The 18,811-nt window shown below is 40.1% G+C and overlaps 1 protein-coding gene across 4 annotated transcripts in view; it reads right to left on the bottom strand.

The window, feature by feature from the left end:
• DCP1B (decapping mRNA 1B) overlaps positions 1–18,811 on the bottom strand; it is a 69,808-nt gene that overhangs the window by 21,280 nt on the left and 29,717 nt on the right. For all 4 annotated transcript variants that reach the window (XM_061638623.1, XM_061638621.1, XM_061638620.1 and 1 more), the window contains exons 4-7: positions 15,860–15,926; positions 10,571–10,706; positions 5,726–5,854; positions 2,254–3,099 (exon numbers count right to left, since the gene is read on the bottom strand). In XM_061638623.1, coding sequence (XP_061494607.1) covers positions 2,254–3,099; positions 5,726–5,854; positions 10,571–10,706; positions 15,860–15,926 — 1,178 coding nt within the window. The remainder of the gene's footprint in view (positions 1–2,253; positions 3,100–5,725; positions 5,855–10,570; positions 10,707–15,859; positions 15,927–18,811) is intronic.

Genomic DNA, 18,811 nt, shown 5'->3' with positions numbered 1-18,811 from the left:
TCAGTCCTGATACTCCCCAATAGTGGACACTTGCTGGTTATGTAATAAACACTATCTTCTTTGCTTCCACATTGTGCAGAACATTAGCAAGCTTATTAGAATTTCACGCCACGAAGCAATTATCAAATTCTATCCCGAACAGTTGTTTTTCCATCTCATTTTAATCCAAATGTCATAAGCATCATTTTTTTTACTCCTCAAACACAGAGACAATGAGTCATTTATTACAACTTGTCTTGTTTTGACATCTCTTGCACTTTCACACTTTCTATTGGTTCAAATTATAGAGCTTAACATTAAGCTCTATTTCCAGTTTTATTTAATAGTGTGCTTGGCTGCAGTCTGTTGAAGAGGAGCTGAGGGAAATGGCAGACTGTGCAACAAAAGAAGCAGCCAAAGGCCAGGCCCCCACAGCTGCACAAATCCCATTTACTCAAGTGTGAGATTTCCAACTATTATTAAAGGGATTATTTGACTTTGGAGGAGGTGGGTGGGATTCAGCTTTTAATTTAGAAATGCCTTTTATTCACGCAACTTGACAACCTCAAAATACGCTAGTGTATCTGAGAAGACCTTTATAAACAAATCAAGCAATCAAGTGCTGAAGGTCAACGAGAAAGTAAAATTACATTTCATACGGACACAGCTATGGAAATATGGATTCACGTGGGATCACTGAGAGTCAGTAGTGTCAAGTGGATGTGTGAGCAAAGCATCTTTAACCTAGTTGCCCATCCCTGCTGTAGTGCTCCTTACTACCCTCTGCTTTAAGACTTCATGCAGGCGTTGGCAAAGGGGGCAATACCTGTCACGCTGCAGGGTGGAGTGCTGAGTATCAGTAACGCCATGCTGGAACGAACATGTGGCCCAACAGGTGCAATTTGCTCAATTCCTGCTTTTCTTCCATCACTTTTTGGAAGTGAAAAGATTGCAGAAATTGGAGGATCTATCCATTCATGCAAAGGCACAGCCAAGTTACGTGTTACTTCCTCTGCTTGGAGGTGAACACATGTGATCCCAAGAATGCGGTTCACACTCTACCACAGGGTTAGCCCAAAAGGTGCCCTCCAGATGTTATGTACAATTTCCACCAGCTCCCAGACAGCATGGTCAATGGTCAGGGATGATGGGAGTTGAAGTCCAAAAGTTTACCACATATACAATATTATTCTATTTGCTAACGTCTGAAATGACCTTAACTATTGAACACACAGAACTCCCACACATGCAGCAGCAGCAGTGCCATGCCAGCAATGGGATGCACAGGCAGAGTTACCTCATCTTTGAAGTAAGTGAATAGGGAAACCTGTGCACACAGCATTTTCATATACATATAAGGACTATTATGTACAGCAAGACTTGGTGTTGTCAGGATGGTAACTTCTAGTTCCTACACTACAAGTTCTTAGAGACAAGAGAAAGCAGCACCTTTGCTTTCATTCGTATGATAGAATCTCTCATGTTAGCCACCCAAGGGACAGAGTGGGCCAGCAACCCTGCATTACATCTCTGAAAAGCCATTACTGGGCATTGCCTGATGATGCAGATGACATTTAGGTACCAAATGTACACTTTCCTCACTTGAAAAGGCGTGCCCCACTTCAAAAACTCCAGATCTTCTGCATCTGGGGATGACTTGACATGAGCTTTATCCACTCTTTTGCTGTTACTAGCTCTCTCTCATAAGTGCCCTGTCTACCTTTCCCAGCAAAAACAAAAAAAACCCTACTCCTTCAAGTGTGGGGAAGAATTCACTGCCAGTGCTCAAGGACAAGTGCCTATCTTACTTTAAGCTGAAAAAAGAATGCTGCTGAGCATGCTCAGGACCATCACTTTCAGCTGATGGTTCAAGGCTTTGTAGTTTGCAGGATGATCAGGAACTTCATTTTCAGCTTAGGGTCTGACAAACAGGTGCCTGTCTTTGAGCCTCTTCACTGCTGGCTACTCTCTTCATTCTCACAAAGTATTATTATTATTATTATTGCTGGTGAAGAGAAGAGAGGCTGCACAGACACCTCTTAGATTTTTCAAACCTTCCTTCTGCTGGAAAAAACTCTCAGGTTTAGCCTAAATGGTTGTTGAAATGAATTGAGGAGGAGGCTTTGCACATTGCTAGTATGGACCAAGATCTAGCCTACTGTCCTCCAACCATGGAAGATAAAGATCTTTGGCTTTTGAATGCTGAAAGCAGAAGAACTAAAAGCCTATTAATCAAGATTCTCAGATCCTAGGCTCTATCTATTGTTGGTTTACCTGAAAAAGAGGGGGATGCTTTTCTGCGTTTGAAGCTTTGTCCATCCAGGAATCCAAAGATTTCAGAGTGGTGGTGCTCTGAGTAACCACAGGAAACTTAGCTGCCAAGGTTGGCCGACTGGATACATGCAACTGCTGCTCTTGTTGCACTATCTGTAGTTTCTTTAATAACTCTTGTGGTGAAATTACTCCAGAATTGCCAGGCTGGTTCCCAGAAAGAGGAAGAGACTGCCCGGGAAGTTTGGATTGTTCTTTACCAAGGGCTGGAGGCCCCAAAGTTTGGCCTGGGAGGGAGCCATTGAAATACATGAGAGGAGGCTGTGTCACATTCTTTACCTGGGCCACAGAGGAGACAGCAGGAGTTCTGCTGAAGACTGACGCAGTTGAACTTGCCATCCCTGCATTGCTGGGCTCCATTTTTGTCATTTGTCCTGACTGGCCTTGGAGTTGCTGCAGCAGGCTATGAGTGCTGCCTACATCCTGGACTGGATGAGATGTCCGAATGCTATGAGAAGGCACAGGCTGGAAGAGTCCTGTGAAAACTTCCCCCACAGAAGAGATGCTGCCGTTCTCACACAGCCGGTTCTCAGGGAGTTCAGAGACTGGGTGAAGCTCTGCCCCACGCACCATGAGTTTCTGAATGGCTGGGCAAAGCTGTTTCTCTGCTGTGGGTGAATGTCTTCCAGGTTCCTCGTAAGACAGAGAGCGCACAACCCCCTGCCTCAAAGGAAAGTGTTCTTGGTGAAGTTTCTGTGACTGCTCGGAGGTATGTTGGCATACGCTAGATTTTCCCTGCTTCCCAAAGAGTGTTGTTAGGGATAAGTGCTGTGGTTCAGGGTCTATATTCTGTCAGGGAGAAAAGAAAACCAGTTTAATAATAAAGGCAAAATAAAGATTTCACTAGCAGCATCAAAGGAGGTAATAGAACAGCTGATACCACTGTCTGTTTTCTGAAAGCTGAACAAAGGGGTTTTCTACAAACAATTAATGGGATCACAGACTTTCTATTTGTGGCAGAAACATGAGTTTGGAACATGACTGGTGAGAAAGTGGTTGGGAAGGACAGTTGCAGGGGGAAAGTGGTGGATGAGGGACAGTTCCTCCTATGTTCTGCTTCTCCACCACACATTGCACTCTCTGGACACCGCCTCACAATGGTGTTGGGTCCCTTGATTACCACTTGTGAACAGAACCTTTATTACCTCTAGTGAACTGTCTCACAAGCTGGCATCTGTTTGTTTAGTGTATGTCTCTTTATCTATCTGGATATAGCAGAAGGTGTAAGAGAACTGTGCAAATGGTCACAATATAGCAGAGCTTGTCTACGTGCTTGCTAATTGTTCTTACTAAATAATCATTAACAACTTACATCTGGCGTATGACACTTCATTTCAACAGCTTGGTAGCATCTTTTTGTGGCTGGAGGGAATGCCCCGTTGTGTTTGTTAAAATATTGAGGACTGGGTTGAATTCACTTTTGTGTGATTTACTTTTTATTTCTTTGGCTAGAAACATATAGGTCCATTTTTGCTTTTTAACTTTATAGAGCAAGATGCCCAGAGTATGGCCTGAAGGCACATGAGGCAACCACCTTGCTGAAGCTAAGCAGGTGTAGGCCTGCTCAGTGTTTGGATTAGTGACTGCTTGGAAGCCGTTTGTACACTGCTTTGAGTTCCCCAACAGAAGAAAGACAAACATCAATGTAAGAAAAATAAATAAGAGTTCATACTCAAGATTTCTTAACAGTTAAACTTTAACTAATCTAGTTTAGTAATCCTAAATGTGCAGTCTTGCTTAAGAATGTAAGGTGCTTGGCTGGATCAGACCAAGATCAAACTTCCCAATATTTATTGCAAAATTCCTAGCGATCAGCAGGGACGAGGTGGTCTACTAATGGACCACAGTCTTCCTTCTACCTGTCTCTGATATATTGCACACAAACAGTGCTACGTATTGTTTCCTAATTAAGGGCGTAAAATCAGACAACGCAGATTTGGCAGCTCTGAACATGATGTGTGATGTTGCAACTCAGGCCTTCCAGTCCAATGACTGTGAATTTGGTACTCTTTACAATGGGCTATACAATTTCATTTTACTGTAAATAGAATTCCATTGTACAATTCTATTAAAATTCCCTCCATTGTAATATGAATTTAAAGGTTTTCAGAATCAAATAATAGTTTCAAAGACAGGGATATCTCTTAACGCCAACATAGGAAACAAAAGAATCACTAGAAGTCTGCAGGTGCTCTTATTAATATTTTGGATTCAAAGTCTGTAAATCATTACTGAAGGAGTTTTAAGTTCAGTAATGGAAATCGTGTCATTCTCAAAGTAATAAAGGGAAAAAAATAATGTTTTAATTTTATAAAAACAGTAAAGTGCTCTTATAAAACAGTGAAATGCTTGTTGCATTTCAGGTCTTTATTTTAGTTCACTGAACTGCATCAGGCATGTTGTTATTTTAAAATGACATTTTAAAAGAAGGCAAAGACCTTCCTCAGGAACACTGAAAGAACAATATCCACACACACACACACACACACACACACACACACACACACACACACACACATATATATATATACATATATATACATATATATATATACACACACACATATATATATATACACAGTGGTGACTATAAATATAATTATATTATATATATATATAATATATACATATATATATATTATATATATATATTATATATATATTATATATATTATATATATATTATATATTATATATATATAATATAATTATATTTACAGTCACCACTGCCCCTGAATTAAATGCATTATGTGATGTAGCATCATCCCCAAGGGGCACTCTGTCCCAAATTTCAAAGAGAATGTCACAGGCCACTGAAGAAAACTAACCTACTATAGTGGCAAAGTTTTTTTTCTTGTTAAGATAAAAAGAAAAAACATGGCTGCCTTATCTTTACCAATAAACCCTTTCCCCCCAATTAACTGATTTCACCTACCCCCAAAGTTGTTGATGACCCCCTGCTTTTGTGTGGGATGAAAGGTCTTGTGAAGGGGGTGGGGAGATATTTGGTCCAGCTTCACACAAGTTGCCCCCTCTGTTCAGCCATTTCAATAATTCAGTCTTACTTTAAAATATTATTTATTTTTAGTCATTATTTTCCCAACAGCTGTGTCCTCCACTGATGCATAAAACCAGAAATGCTGGAGCTCTTATCCAGACTCATTTAAAATAATTTGCAGATAGTTTGATGATCTATGGTGAAGATACCCCCCATCACCCAAACTAGACCAGGAAATTGTGACACTGGTAGTGGATCAGAGCCAGTGTGAGAGCAGAACTAGGTGAGGTGGCAAATGGAGGGCTGCCACCAAGATACCCTTTTTTTCCATTGCACAGAAAGGCTCCTATGCAGACTCTTTCATAAGACTTCTAAGTAAAGAAGCTTAGGGTCAAGAAAATAAATACGCTATCATACCTGGACTTGTTGAGATATACATTGGTGCTGAGTTTCATTGGGCTTCACTGGGATTGGTTTGATCAAGTTGGGGTTGTCATATATAGCGGAAGAACTGGTTATTTGTTTTGGCTCTGAGCACGTCTTACACTGCAACACACAAATGCAAATAACACCACATTTTCAAAAAGCAAGTACTCCATCATCATGAAAAATGATACAGTTATATTTGAAAAGAAAAAACAGAACTGACAAACTGACAAATGTCCGTGAGGATCAAGGATACTTGAAAGGAAGACAACTGGATTTTCTAGGAACATGAGGAACATGCAATGTAAGTGCAGGGAATATCTATGCCAGAAACTTTTTAAAGTTCATCTTCTTTTCTCATTGTCTCCTCACTCTGCACTTAACCCATACTTCATGCAAACTAAAGGCTAGGCTTCCATTTAAAATAAAAGAAGCATTTTAAAAAAAACACCAGCCCCTTCAAGGTTATCCAGATAGCACATGGCATTTGATATTAACAGTGGATTTTTCTTGCTTTTCTCTTTGATGTTTATTTACTTGGCAGATTCAGAGGCTGCACTTCAGCACAAGGCTCTTCAGGTAGCATATTTAAAATAATAATAAAAGAAATACAACAAAATAGAATATTAACATAGCAAAAAAAAAGCAGAATCATACCTATCATTAAAATCTAGCAGAACAATAAAATATAAACAAAAACCAGCAATATAGATCTGGGGAAATGAAAAACATCTACTAGGCCCCACAATGAGGTTGGCACTAAGCAAACTTCTCTGAGGATGGCAGTTCAAATATGGGGCATTACAAATGAACAGCCTCTCTCCCTGGTTACCACTATCTAATATCACATAGTTGAAGGTCTCAGAGAGCCTGTGAAGATGAAGGTAAGATTTGGACAGTCCTTCACTCAGATTTGAGTCTGCTTTCACATATTCAAAGCAAACACTGTAACAGCAATCTACTAAAACAGTAAATTATATCCCACCAAGAACTGTTTGTGTTTGATGGGCTCAGTGGATCCTTCCCACCCCCACCCTGACCATCCCAAACTGCAATGAAAAGAGAGTCTAAGCAGGATACACAAGCTGATTTCAGCACAAAGACTCTTGGCTCATAGAATGGCAAAATATAAAATAGCTGTTTTGAGAAGCATAGCGGTCCTGAGGTGAGCTGGCATTTGATGCAAACAAAACTGTAAAATGTGTCACCTCTGCTTAGCCTAATGTACATGATCTCCTGCTTTGAGAGGACAGCAGTTCCTGTATAGTGGACAGTTCCAGGATAGTGCTTTAAAGGGAAAATTCTCTGTGACATAATATTTCCTTGGCAACCAATTATGATAAAGAAATATAGGTAGGGGGAATAAGAAATAGGCATGGACTGACTCATCCTTCAAATAGATTGTTTTCAAACAAATGTCTTAAAGACAGAAAAAGGGAAATCACTTCAGTATGTGTGTGTTCTTCTATACAGTCTTCTCTATTGTACAATACAAGAAAGAACAAAATTAAGCCTCTGTCTAAGGCACCTATGCATCAGGAGCAGACATCAGCATTTTTCTGGATTTTCCAGAAACTATAATTCATGGGTCTTTCAATAATGGGTACTCAAATTAGTTATATTGATTTAACATGAATCATACAATAAACAGCAGGTAATGCTCCAAATTTTTATCTTTATTTCTCACAGCTTATGGTTCTAACAATATTTATTTTTAATGAAGCACGTTTGATTTCACTGGGATTTACTTCCAAGCCAACTATAAAAAATACCAGCTTCAAACAGTAACTTTATATCCAGTGAGGAAATCTTTGCTTTTTTTTTTTAGGACAGAAAGTGTTGTTTGATTTACTCAACTAAAGCTTAATCAGATGGAGGCCAACTTCAATCAGTGAGGGCAAATTTTAAAATCTGTAGGGCCAAGGGCACATCTTTTGTTTATTTTTTTCGGGAAATTATGTTTCTGGTGCCCTGTACTGTCGCATAAGAAAGGAAGCCTTAAATTGTACATAGAATGTGCTAATGCTTAATTTGCATGAATGTTAAGGTCTTAATTTGCAATTTCCATTTTTGTGTGTGCATGAAAAAACTATAAGCACATTAACATTTCTCTTAAACCAAAAATGTTTTTGATCCTAGATATGTGCAACAGGTGTATAGTTCTCACGGTGACAAAGGAGCTTGGAAGGCTCAAGCTCTTGTTCTGAAGCATAAACCTTGATAGGCCTCACTATTATATTGACAATGAAGCTTACTAAGTGACACATAAATGGTACTAATGGCATTTTTAAATTGCTAGATATGTGGATTGCAATCCTATAAACACTTACCTGGGATTAAGTCCCACTGAACTGAATGGGGCTTACTTCTCAGTAGACATGTATAGGATTGCACTGAAAATCATCCTTCGATTTTGATTTACAAGAAAAAAAGAGTCCTACTGGATCAGACCAGGTATCCATCTAGTCTATTATCGTGGTTCCAATAGGGGCCTGCCAGTTGTCTCTGGGAAGCCTACACCCAGGGCATGAAAGCAACAACCCTCCTCCAGGGCTTACTTGTCTCCAGTGTCTACAATTTAGAGGTATATTGCCTTTGAAGATGAAGATTCTATTTAGTTATCATGACTAACAGCCGCTGATAAAGCTATCCTCAATGAATTTCTTTGCTGCCATATGGCTTCTCTCCTTCCCAGAACTCTTAGGTAGTGGCCAGGGCACGTACATTTATTTATTTTTCTCTTCTCCCTGTCCCTTGTGTGTCATGTCCATTAAGATATCATTTTAAGCTGGAAACCTCTTTGAGTTCACTGGCAGAAAGGTGGTATATAAAATGTGCTAAATAGGACATAAAGCCATCTGAACTAGTGGCCAGTCACCACAGTTTGTCTTTATAGGAACTGACACTACCAGTGGAATAAAAATCATGATAATTAACTCCTTTTGGTTGTGGAAACATTTAGCAGTATTACTATCCCTTGTATAAGAGACAGTTTGTCAGGAGCCACCAACTCCAGAGTTCAATGTGAACTCAATTGAAATGAGCACTCCTTGGAATAGGAAGGGGGGAAACCCTGCAGACCCTAGTATATAATGGGGGGAGATGTCAACACCTCCTATTTATTTATTAAATTTATATCCTGACCTTCTTTGCAGAAGGAGCCCAGGGAAACAAACAAGACGACAAAAAACACTCTAAAACATCTTCAGAACAAAAGACTTTAAAACATATTAAAACAGAACATATTTAAAAACAGCTTTTTAAAAAATCGTTTAAAAGGTATCTTAAAAAGCAATTCCAACACATATGCAGACTGGGATAAGGTCTCGTATCCCTTTTAAGTAGTTGAAAGAGGAAGGTCTTCATTAGGCGCCCAAAAAAAGCAAAAAACCCAGAGATGGTGCCTGTAATACTTAAGGGGAGGGAATTCCAAAGTGTTGGTGCTGTAATACTAGAGGTCTGCTTCCTATACTGTGTGGAACAGACTTCCTGATAAGATGGTATCTGCAGGAGGCCCTCACCTGCAGAGCGCAGTGATCGACTGGGTATATAAGGGGTAAGACGATCTTTCAGGTATCCTGGTCACAAGCTGCATAGGGCTTTGTACACCAAAACTAGAACCTTGAACATGGCCCGGTAGCTCATGGGCAGCCAGTGCAATTCTTTTAGCAGGGAGTAACATGTTAGCGATACCTGCACTGGTGAGTAGCTGTGCTGCCACATTTTGTACCTGCTGTAGCTTCTGAACCAACCTCAAGGGCAGCCTAACAAAGAGTGCATTACAGTAATCCAGCCTGGAAGTTACCAGCATGGACAAGTGGTCAGGCTATCCCAGTCCAGAAACGGCTGCAGTTGTCTTATCAGCCAAAGTTGATAAAAGGCAGTCCTAGCCACTGAGGTCACCTGGGTCTCTGGCAACAAAGATGAATCCAGGAGCACTCAGACTACAAACCTACTCTTTCAGAAGGAGTATGACTCCATCCAAAGCAGATAATTGACCAATTATCCAAACTCGGGAACCACCAGCTCACAGAGCGTTAGTCTTGCTAGGATTCAAACTCAGTTGACTGGCCCTCATCCAGCCCACCACTGAGTCCAGGCACTGGCAAGGGCTTGCACAGCCTCTCCCAATTCAGATGTCACAGAGAAATAGACCTGGGTATCATCAGCATACTGCTAACACCTCATCCCAAATGTCTTGATGACCACTCCCAAGAGCTTCATGTAGATTTTAAACAGCATTGGAGACAAGAGGGTACCCTGCAGCAACCCACAGTACAACTGCCAGGGGCTTGAAAGACAATTACCCAACGCTATTCTCTGACAACTAACAGCTGGCTCAAGGTCCAATGGGCTCCTTAGCACAGCCTCAGCCATGTCACTGAGTGGCTCCTCCTTTTCCTATTTATTTCTGCTGGATGTGGGTGAATTGATTTACTGGGAGAGGGTGGTGGCAACAGCTGTAGAGGTGCTCTTCTGAAGAGTGCCAGGCAGTCCCCACTGCAATTACCTACAATTCCCTGAAGCAATGTATCATAGCATTGCTCTGGGGCATTTTGGGCAATGGAGTGCCAGAAGAGGGGGTTGAGAGTCAGTGACCTCAGCAGTGGGCCCTCAGGAGCTGCCTGAGAACATCATCTGCTGATGCCAGGCTTGGCCCCACTGCTCATATATAGTGGGCACTCTGGATTGGTGCCAACATCTGAATGTCACATAAAATGAGAAACTGGCATTTTAGATAGCGGAAAACTAATCCACCACAAGAGAATTAAACAACTTAATGACTGAAGGATCAAACAGGAGGGGAAGCATTGTTTTACACAGGATAAGCCTCACCTTGGTATATTCATCTTTGGCTTTGTTGAGCATCCGTAGGATATCCACTTCTTTGCTGTCACCTGAATTCAGACTTACTGGTGAAATTCCTATGCCAGCCCCCTGCTGTGCTTTTAGTTGTTCTTGCTGAGTTAAACTGGAAATGAAGGGTGAAGTTAAAAATGAATGAGAAAATTGAGTTCACTTCCAATTGCTTCAAATCATTTAGGAGACATTAAGAACAGTTTCAGGGTTGTTGTGGTGGGGGGGGCATCTATCCTAAATGAAAAATGAAAGTTTGCCTAAGGTTGATAACGTGATTTCTCTAATTTTCTGCACACTGGGCTGTAAAAGATTTAAATATATCCAAACACAGTCAGAGCTTATATGGCCAGGAAATACATTAAACTGTAGTTCATTTATGATTACTGGATGATGGTAGGTTGGCAAATACACACAAACAAGTCTTTAACTGCTAATAAATGACCAATTTCCTGCCCCAGCTATTATATAATTACTGCAAACTGCTAATAATTCTAACACACAGCCTCCTGGCTGAACTACAGTGTAGTTTTAACTAGATGAAACGCTGCTGTTATAATCTACTGAACATGGTTTATAATCATACAAATCCTCACAAACTAGTCTTTTACTAAATAAAATTAGCAGCCTAAGAGACATTTAATCACCAACTACAGGGAGAGCTGATTAACAAAAATTATCTGTCGACTGTACAGTTCTTAGAGATGACAGCTTGTTTCTCTGGAAAACTTGTGTAAACTATTACCTGCTCCTGATTTATCTGGTGTATGTTCACCATAACAAAACACACAGTCACACAGGAATAGTCAATATAAGGTAGTCTTTCTCTCCTTTCTTAGATCTATGTGTATTAATCACAAGTGGGTGGAATGCATGAAAAGTTCAGGTCAGGCACCAAATGGTCACGATTGCAGATATTTCACTATGGTCTGAATGCAAGATCTGACTAGATACCAGAGCCACTGATGAGCAGAGTGTATGCGAAGTGTATGTGTAGTGTATGTGAAGCTCACTTCCCTAGGGGACCATAGTCCAGAGCCCAGATCTCTGACCTCAGAGTCTTTAGATCCTACTTTTGATGGGCTGTTTGTGTTCTGTCCTATGTTAGCAGACATATGTACACATGTGAAGGGTGGTGGAGGTTTGTAAATAATGGGGCCCAAAAGGCCATCACATGCAAAAAGCAACAAAGATGTGTCATAGACTTGTTAGTCTTCAAAGTGTCACAGGATTCTTTATGGGTTTAAGCTATAGTAGACCAAACACATTGATCATGTATTGGTCCTAGCTCAATGTGTACTTTTTTCCTGCTACACACTATCCCAACTATGCTAATATCTGTTTTAGATGAAAGCTGCCACATTGACATCTTATGGATCAACAACTGGTTAAGAATAGGAAGCGGAAGTTGAAAATAGAGAGAAATAAGCAATGAACTACTCAAAGGATCTGTACTGGAAATGGTACTATTTAACTTCATAAATGACCTAATGTCATGGGTAAGCAGCAAAATAGCCACATTCGTTATTTGGGATGTGAAATCCATAAGCAGACTGTGAAAAGAAGGATCTCTTCAAACTGAGTGAATGAGCAAAAAAACTTCACATAACATTTAAGTAAAAGCTAAGTGATGCACATTGGGGCAAAATATAACAACTTTGTATACATGCAGGCGGCCTCTGAATTGGCTGTGACTAACCCAAGAAAGAGTTCAAGTTGTGGTGGGCAATTCACTGAAAATGTCAGCTTTCTGTGCAATGGAAATGAACAAGGCAACTCAGTATTGGGAATTATTGGGAAAGGGAGGTGAAACTAACGTTGCAATGATTTTTATATAAATATATGGTTGGATTGCATTTGGAATACTAGGTGCAATATATCTCAAAAGTATATTGTAGCACTAGAAAAGGTTCAGAAATTTCCCTTTAAGAGGTGTTTGAGGCTTTCCAATTTGGGGGTGGAGGAAGAAACAACTGAGATCATAGAAGTTTTTAATATTACATAAGTGTTTTAAGAACCAAAATAGTCCCTCTGATTCTTTATGGGGCACCAATCTGGTTTCCATACTTTAAGGGATCACTCAAAGGAATTCTATCCTTTCTCAGGTCCATTTTTCGTGTACCAAGATGTGTCTCTGGAGCTACCCTTAATTTGGAGGCTGGCCTTAACTCTCTAAAATGCTCGGCTTGGATTTGTTATTCAATATTGGCTACGCTGCTGCCTTATGTTCACTCAAAGCTCCTTTATATCCCAGGTAATGAGAGACCCCTTTGAGCCATCCTGGACAAAGGTGTTGGTGAAAAAAGTTGTCTCAGTTGGCCTCTCTCCTTCTGATTTGCTCTCTATGGAGCTTGGAAGTGCCAAGGCGATTGTTAAACAGCGGCTAGTGGATATTGATACTCAAGAGCTCCTTGCAGCTGCTTTGGGTCCCTGTTCCCCTCAGTCACTGGGTCTATCAGGTCTTCCTTGCAAAGATGGGATGCCCTATCTAAGCTGGTTATCCGTCCACAAGTATAGGAGGGCATTCTCTCTGGCTCGATTTAATGTGTTGCCTTCTAAACTTCTGGAGGGTAGATACGAAAAAACTCCAAGTAACAATAGATGCTGTCCTTGTGATGAGGTGAAGTAGAGTCTATTTTACATGTTTTGTTCAATTGTAGGTATTATGAAGGGGCCAGAAAAGATCTAATATATCCTATTATGCAGTCTTTCCCAGGCCACCCTTCTGAGTTTCTTCTGACTGTTTTACTTGAGGGTTCGGATAAGGCAACCACTGTGCAAGTGGCCAAATTTTTGAACTTGGCCATTTTGACCAGACCCTGTAAGATTGTGAATGGCAATTAATTCCACTGAACTGCTTTGCTGTCTGCCATTGCTTCTGTTACCAAGTAGTCTTATTTTTAATACTTAATACTATGTTTGTATTTGTGGTCGGTTGACTGAAAATAAAGATTGACTTGCTGACTTGCTTAAAATATTATGAATGGTATGCAGGACATAGGTGGAGAAAGACTTTTCTTCCCTCTCATATAGCAACAGAACTTGGGTCACCCAATCAAACTGATCAGTAGCAGTTCCAAACACAGAAAAGAAAAAGCTATTTCATTTCATACAACTTATGCAACTCATCCCACAAGGTGTGACAATGGCCACTAGCACAGATTGTTAACAGGGTTGGACAGATGAATTAAGATAATAATAGCTAAATGAACCTTTGTGTTCACAAGTAGTATATCTCTGAATACCAAATATGAATGCAAATAGTGTGGTGACACCTACCTTGCGGAATTCCCTACCCTTAAATATTAGACATGCACCATCTCTGTTATCTTTTCAGGGACTTTCCTCTTTCAACAAGCCTGTTAAGTTGAGACCTATCCCAGTCTGTGTCTGTGTTGGAATTGCTTTTTAATATGTTCTTAAACCTTCTTTTTAAAAATGTTTTTAATCTTAGATGTTTTGAAAGCGTTTGAAAGAAATGTTTTTAAAGATGTTTTTGTTTTAATGTCTTTTAAAGTTTGTTTTTATGATGTTTTAAAGTTTTTAGTGCTTTTGTTTGCTGCCCTGGGCTCCTGCCGGGAGGAAGGGCGAGATATAAATCAAATAATAAATAAATAAATAAATAAGGGGGGTAAGGGGGAGGGATGTTTCCTTCACACACTACTTGTGGGCTTTCCAAAGGGATCTGACTATCCATTGATGGGAACAGAATGTTTGGCTAAAGGCCTCTTTAGGTGACATAGCAGCATTCTTCTTATATTCAATTGCTGTGGGCCATTTCAAGAAGAATTTGAGTAGAGGTTTTGCTTAAAATAAGCAGTAATGTGTGGCTTGTCTATTGCACTTCAGTGCAAATGAGAGTCAGATGACAGGATAAAACAGTACTGGAGAAGAGGAGCTCTGTCTTTCCTAGAGTGAACCCCCCCCCTCTCTCTCCCCCCCCCATCTCCCTCTCTCCATAGGCTGGACCTTCCTCAACATCCATTTCTAGGTCTTTTTCCAAGCAGGTTATCGAATTTCCTGATCAATGTCTTGCAAGAGATGATCACTGCCTAGCAGGTGAAGTAAATCTATAGATCGCTTCACAGCAACTGCAGTGTGATATAAACTGGTCAAAAGCAAAAATGAGCCAGTCCATTGTTACGCCCGGGCAACCGGAGCTCCCCTGACAAATCCTCTGAGGTGCAGGCATATGGTTAGAGCTAGGATTTAGATGATAAGTGGAGTACACCTGTACCAGATGCTTTACTGGAGTAGAGTCCAATTAGGTATCTTTAGAAAGTTACAGCTCAGACATCCACTATCTGACCAATAAGAGAGTAATATGAGATACAAAAGATGGGAACCAAAGTAACTGGCCCAGCCTTCATTTACACACCCAGATGGCCATGGGATTACCACACAGAAATGGGGAAGGGCCTTACCTCGGTGACAGAGCATTTGCTTTGCATGCAGAACGCCCCAGGTTCAATCCCTGGCATCTCCAGAAAGGGCTGAGAAAGACCCCTATTTGAAACCCTGGAGTGCTGCTGCCAGTTATATTAAGGCCTGGAGAACTGCCTTTGTCCACCCTTACATAGGCAGTACACCCCTGAATGGAATCTCATCATTCAGGGCACTTGGAAAGAGCTGCTATCAGTCAGTGTTTGAATATTATAATACATACCTATTAAAATACTAAGCATTGACTATGTGTACTATATTAAGCGCATATATAATTTTTATTAAATGTGTCTGGTCTCCTGATTTACTCATATAATCAAAGTTTTATTGAAGGCACTAATTAATTAATTTTAAAACCAGCCCTATTTTAAAGGATTAGGAAATAAAGTTGCATACTTTTGCATTTACCAGGGCAAGTGAGATCAACAGGAGTTCAAACCACATTAAACAAAATGCAAAATAAACAAACAAGCAAGGAGTTTTCCTCCTCAAAGTCAATGTCAAAGAAGCACTTTCCTACCCCAGTACAGAAAACCTTCACTGAGCCTTTCCAAAATACATTAGTCAAAATTAAAATATGCTTCACAGTGGAATCCTATGCAATATTACATAGGAGTAAGTCCCACTGATTTCAGCAAGATTTACTCCTATGGAAGCATGCACAATATTGCAGCCTCAGTTGACTTTCTGCTTCAATATGTGTGATGGTAATCTCAATATATAGGATATTAATGTTAAAAGGTTCAATACAACAACAGTGCTATAACATGCAAAAATACATACAAATAAAATTCCCAAAGGCCTTATTTGAGCATCATCACTTACTTTTTCATGAGCTCTGCAATTCTTTGGCATTCTTCCTTATCATAAAACCAAATTCCATAAATGGACACTGTAAATGCACATCAAACACAAACGATGAACAACAGAGCATGATGCTTTCCAGCAGCCCTCTTTGGCAAGAAAAGTCGAAGATTATTTGCAAAGGCGTTAAAAATATTTCCTAAGCCTTAAACAGTTGCATATTACTTTCCCTTCAATATCTCCAACAGTCTTTTGCTATATGATGTAAATGTTCAGCTAGGAAGTTTACACCAGCTAGGTCTAGCTGTTCATCCTACAGCTCATGAGAAGCAACCCTTTGAGGTGTTGTCTGGCACCTTAAGGCTGCCAACCAGCCAGTATGTTACTTGTATGCTCAGTAAAACTATGATCTGATAGGTAACTAGTATTATAGTCTGAAAAGCAAGTAAACTCCAGATTCTGCCAAGTTCCACTCATAACCAACCATATTTTATGTTGGCTACATCCTTCCCACAGTCCTTCCCCTTAGTTTCTGTGCTGGCTCTATCCTGACCCATCAGGTTCTGCCCAAGCTCTACTTGTACAACTTTGTCCATAGCCCCATCCAAGAGGCCCGCATTTTTTTTTAATTAACAGTTGCAACCTCTACATAATTTAGACTTTTGACTGCTGGAAACCTGCCCCATCCCTTGCATGAAAGGGAGCTGGGGGTACTCTATGAACACTGTTTTCTGAATTATCAGGGTCTTATGTGGTGTAGTGGTTAAGGTGTTGGACTACAACCTGGGAGACCAGGGTTCGAATCCCCACACAGCCATGAAGCTCACTGGGTGACCTTGGGCCAGTCACTGCCTCTCAGCCTCAGAGGAGGACAATGGTAAACCACCTCTGAATACCACTTACCACGAAAACCCTAGTCATAGGGTTGCCATAAGTCAGAATCGACTTGAAGGCAGTCCATTTCCCTTTTTCATGTCTTTTACATGAACAGTTGGGGGATGTTGATTGTGAGAATAAAGTTTATGAAATGTTAAAAAACTTGTTATTGGAGTAAAGGAGAGTCTCCCCTTCCCCTACTACTACTATTGTTGAAAATTGGAAATAACTGAAAATTGAAGTCTGCTAACAGATTTGTTTTGAGCATACAAAAACAAAAAGGCATCATTATAACTACACAAATAGCAGCAATGTTTAAAATGCTGCACCTGTTTTTACAGAACATTTTCTAATAAACTCCCAGATTCTTGTATTACTTGTCTAAATAATGCATTTAACACAATAGGTTGCAATGGCTCCAGGCCTCTGTTAGTTTTACATTGTGCAAATATGTCCACATTTTACACAGAAAGGAAATTAAATCTTGAAGCACAGGGGATATAGGACAAGCCAGCAAACCCCACCCCAGAAATGTTTAACAAAACAATCTATCAAAGGTGATAATGACAGCTGTTTTAGGCCCCAAATTAAGGAGTGTATATATCACTTGTTTTCAAGCTGAATGTGAAAATACCATTCGTCCTCAAACCATCTGAATATAGAATGTGATGTCACATCTTCAGCAATGCAGTTTTAAGTACATCCCACAGTAAAAGGTGGATTTTGGAATATCCAAAGTCTAAAGACATTAACTTGCAAGTTACTTCTATGGGATTTGCTTCCCATTAGGTAGCTAAATTGCCACTGCACTGAGTTCTCGCCTTCCAGATTGCAGCATCTTTCTGCCCAAACAAGGAGTAGCTCCACCCTCTCTGATGACGGAGACACACCTGCCGGTACATAGATGACCGCAACATGACATTTCCCTGTAATCTTTTATTGTCTCTACTAGTTATACATTTTCCCTCATGAGATCAAAACCAGATATAACCACAACACTAATGAACGGTTTCTGGTGGCTGAATTTCCGGTGGCTGACTTTAGTTTCATCACATGAGGACTAATTTATAAAAGAGAGCAACCTCAGGAAGAATTACAGAGAAATGTGGTAATATACACTCACCCTAATTCTCAAAAGAGACTGTAGCTTCACAGTAAATCATATGCCATACATATATGAGACCCTGACTGAAATCTGCCATCTCAAGGGTACAGCCAGTCAAGATCAGATTTGTCATTTGCTGTCCTGGTATTCTTCTGAGAACTTTTTCCTCCTGGAAATCAGATTCAGGTTTTATATATTCTTTATTTGCCTTGATTAACTGCTGAATTTGTGCAAACGGACCCAAGCACATCCTGATAAACTTAAGGCAGTATGCCAGTTCAGGGTGCAGAGGTAGAGATGAAACTACCCTGGACTCTTTTGGAAGGAAGAGTGGGATACAAATTTCTAAGTTTGATAAATCAATAAAACCATGAACCAGGCCAGGATTATCAAACAGATTTAGCGGATACATATAAAATCTCAAAATGAAAAAATTGTGACTACTTCTATCCACCCCACTCTTGTGATTTTTTAAGAGTTTTAAGAACAAATTCCAAGAATGAAGGAGACACCAATGGGTAGATTTAGACAAAAATAATGGCTGGGAAAGAGAGCAGAAACTTCTGTCCAGACTAGGTACAGGAAAGTTTGTATCATTCTGAATGAGGTACAGGCTTCTGTACAAGAAAACCAGAAAGAGAGCACTAAGCAGTGAAAAGTCATGAAACACAATGTGACCTGTGAATCTCATGAAATTCCTGTTGCCAGCTCTTGGCTAGATGGATCATTTGCTTCTTATTCCCACACTACCTGCTGGCACACTGTTTAAGCTTGGTTAGCAGTTTTCTTGTACAATCCATTTCCAAATTTTTCAGAAGACAAAATTCTAATCTGAAAATAAAAACATAATTCTAAAACAGCAGAAACTGCAAGAGGCACTTGAATCAAGACTTACTACGCAAAATCCCTTTATTATTTTGCAGCTAACATGGCAACGTGTCTATATTGAATTTCTAAGAATTGGCAGCACCCCTTTGACATAATTTTGTTTA

The sequence above is a fragment of the Rhineura floridana genome, chromosome 8 (genome assembly GCF_030035675.1).
Source record: "Rhineura floridana isolate rRhiFlo1 chromosome 8, rRhiFlo1.hap2, whole genome shotgun sequence".
In the NCBI taxonomy this organism is placed as follows: Eukaryota; Metazoa; Chordata; class Lepidosauria; order Squamata; family Rhineuridae; genus Rhineura; species Rhineura floridana.
The sequence above is the reverse complement of the archived record's forward strand: the minus strand, read 5'-3'. Positions and strand labels throughout refer to the sequence as shown.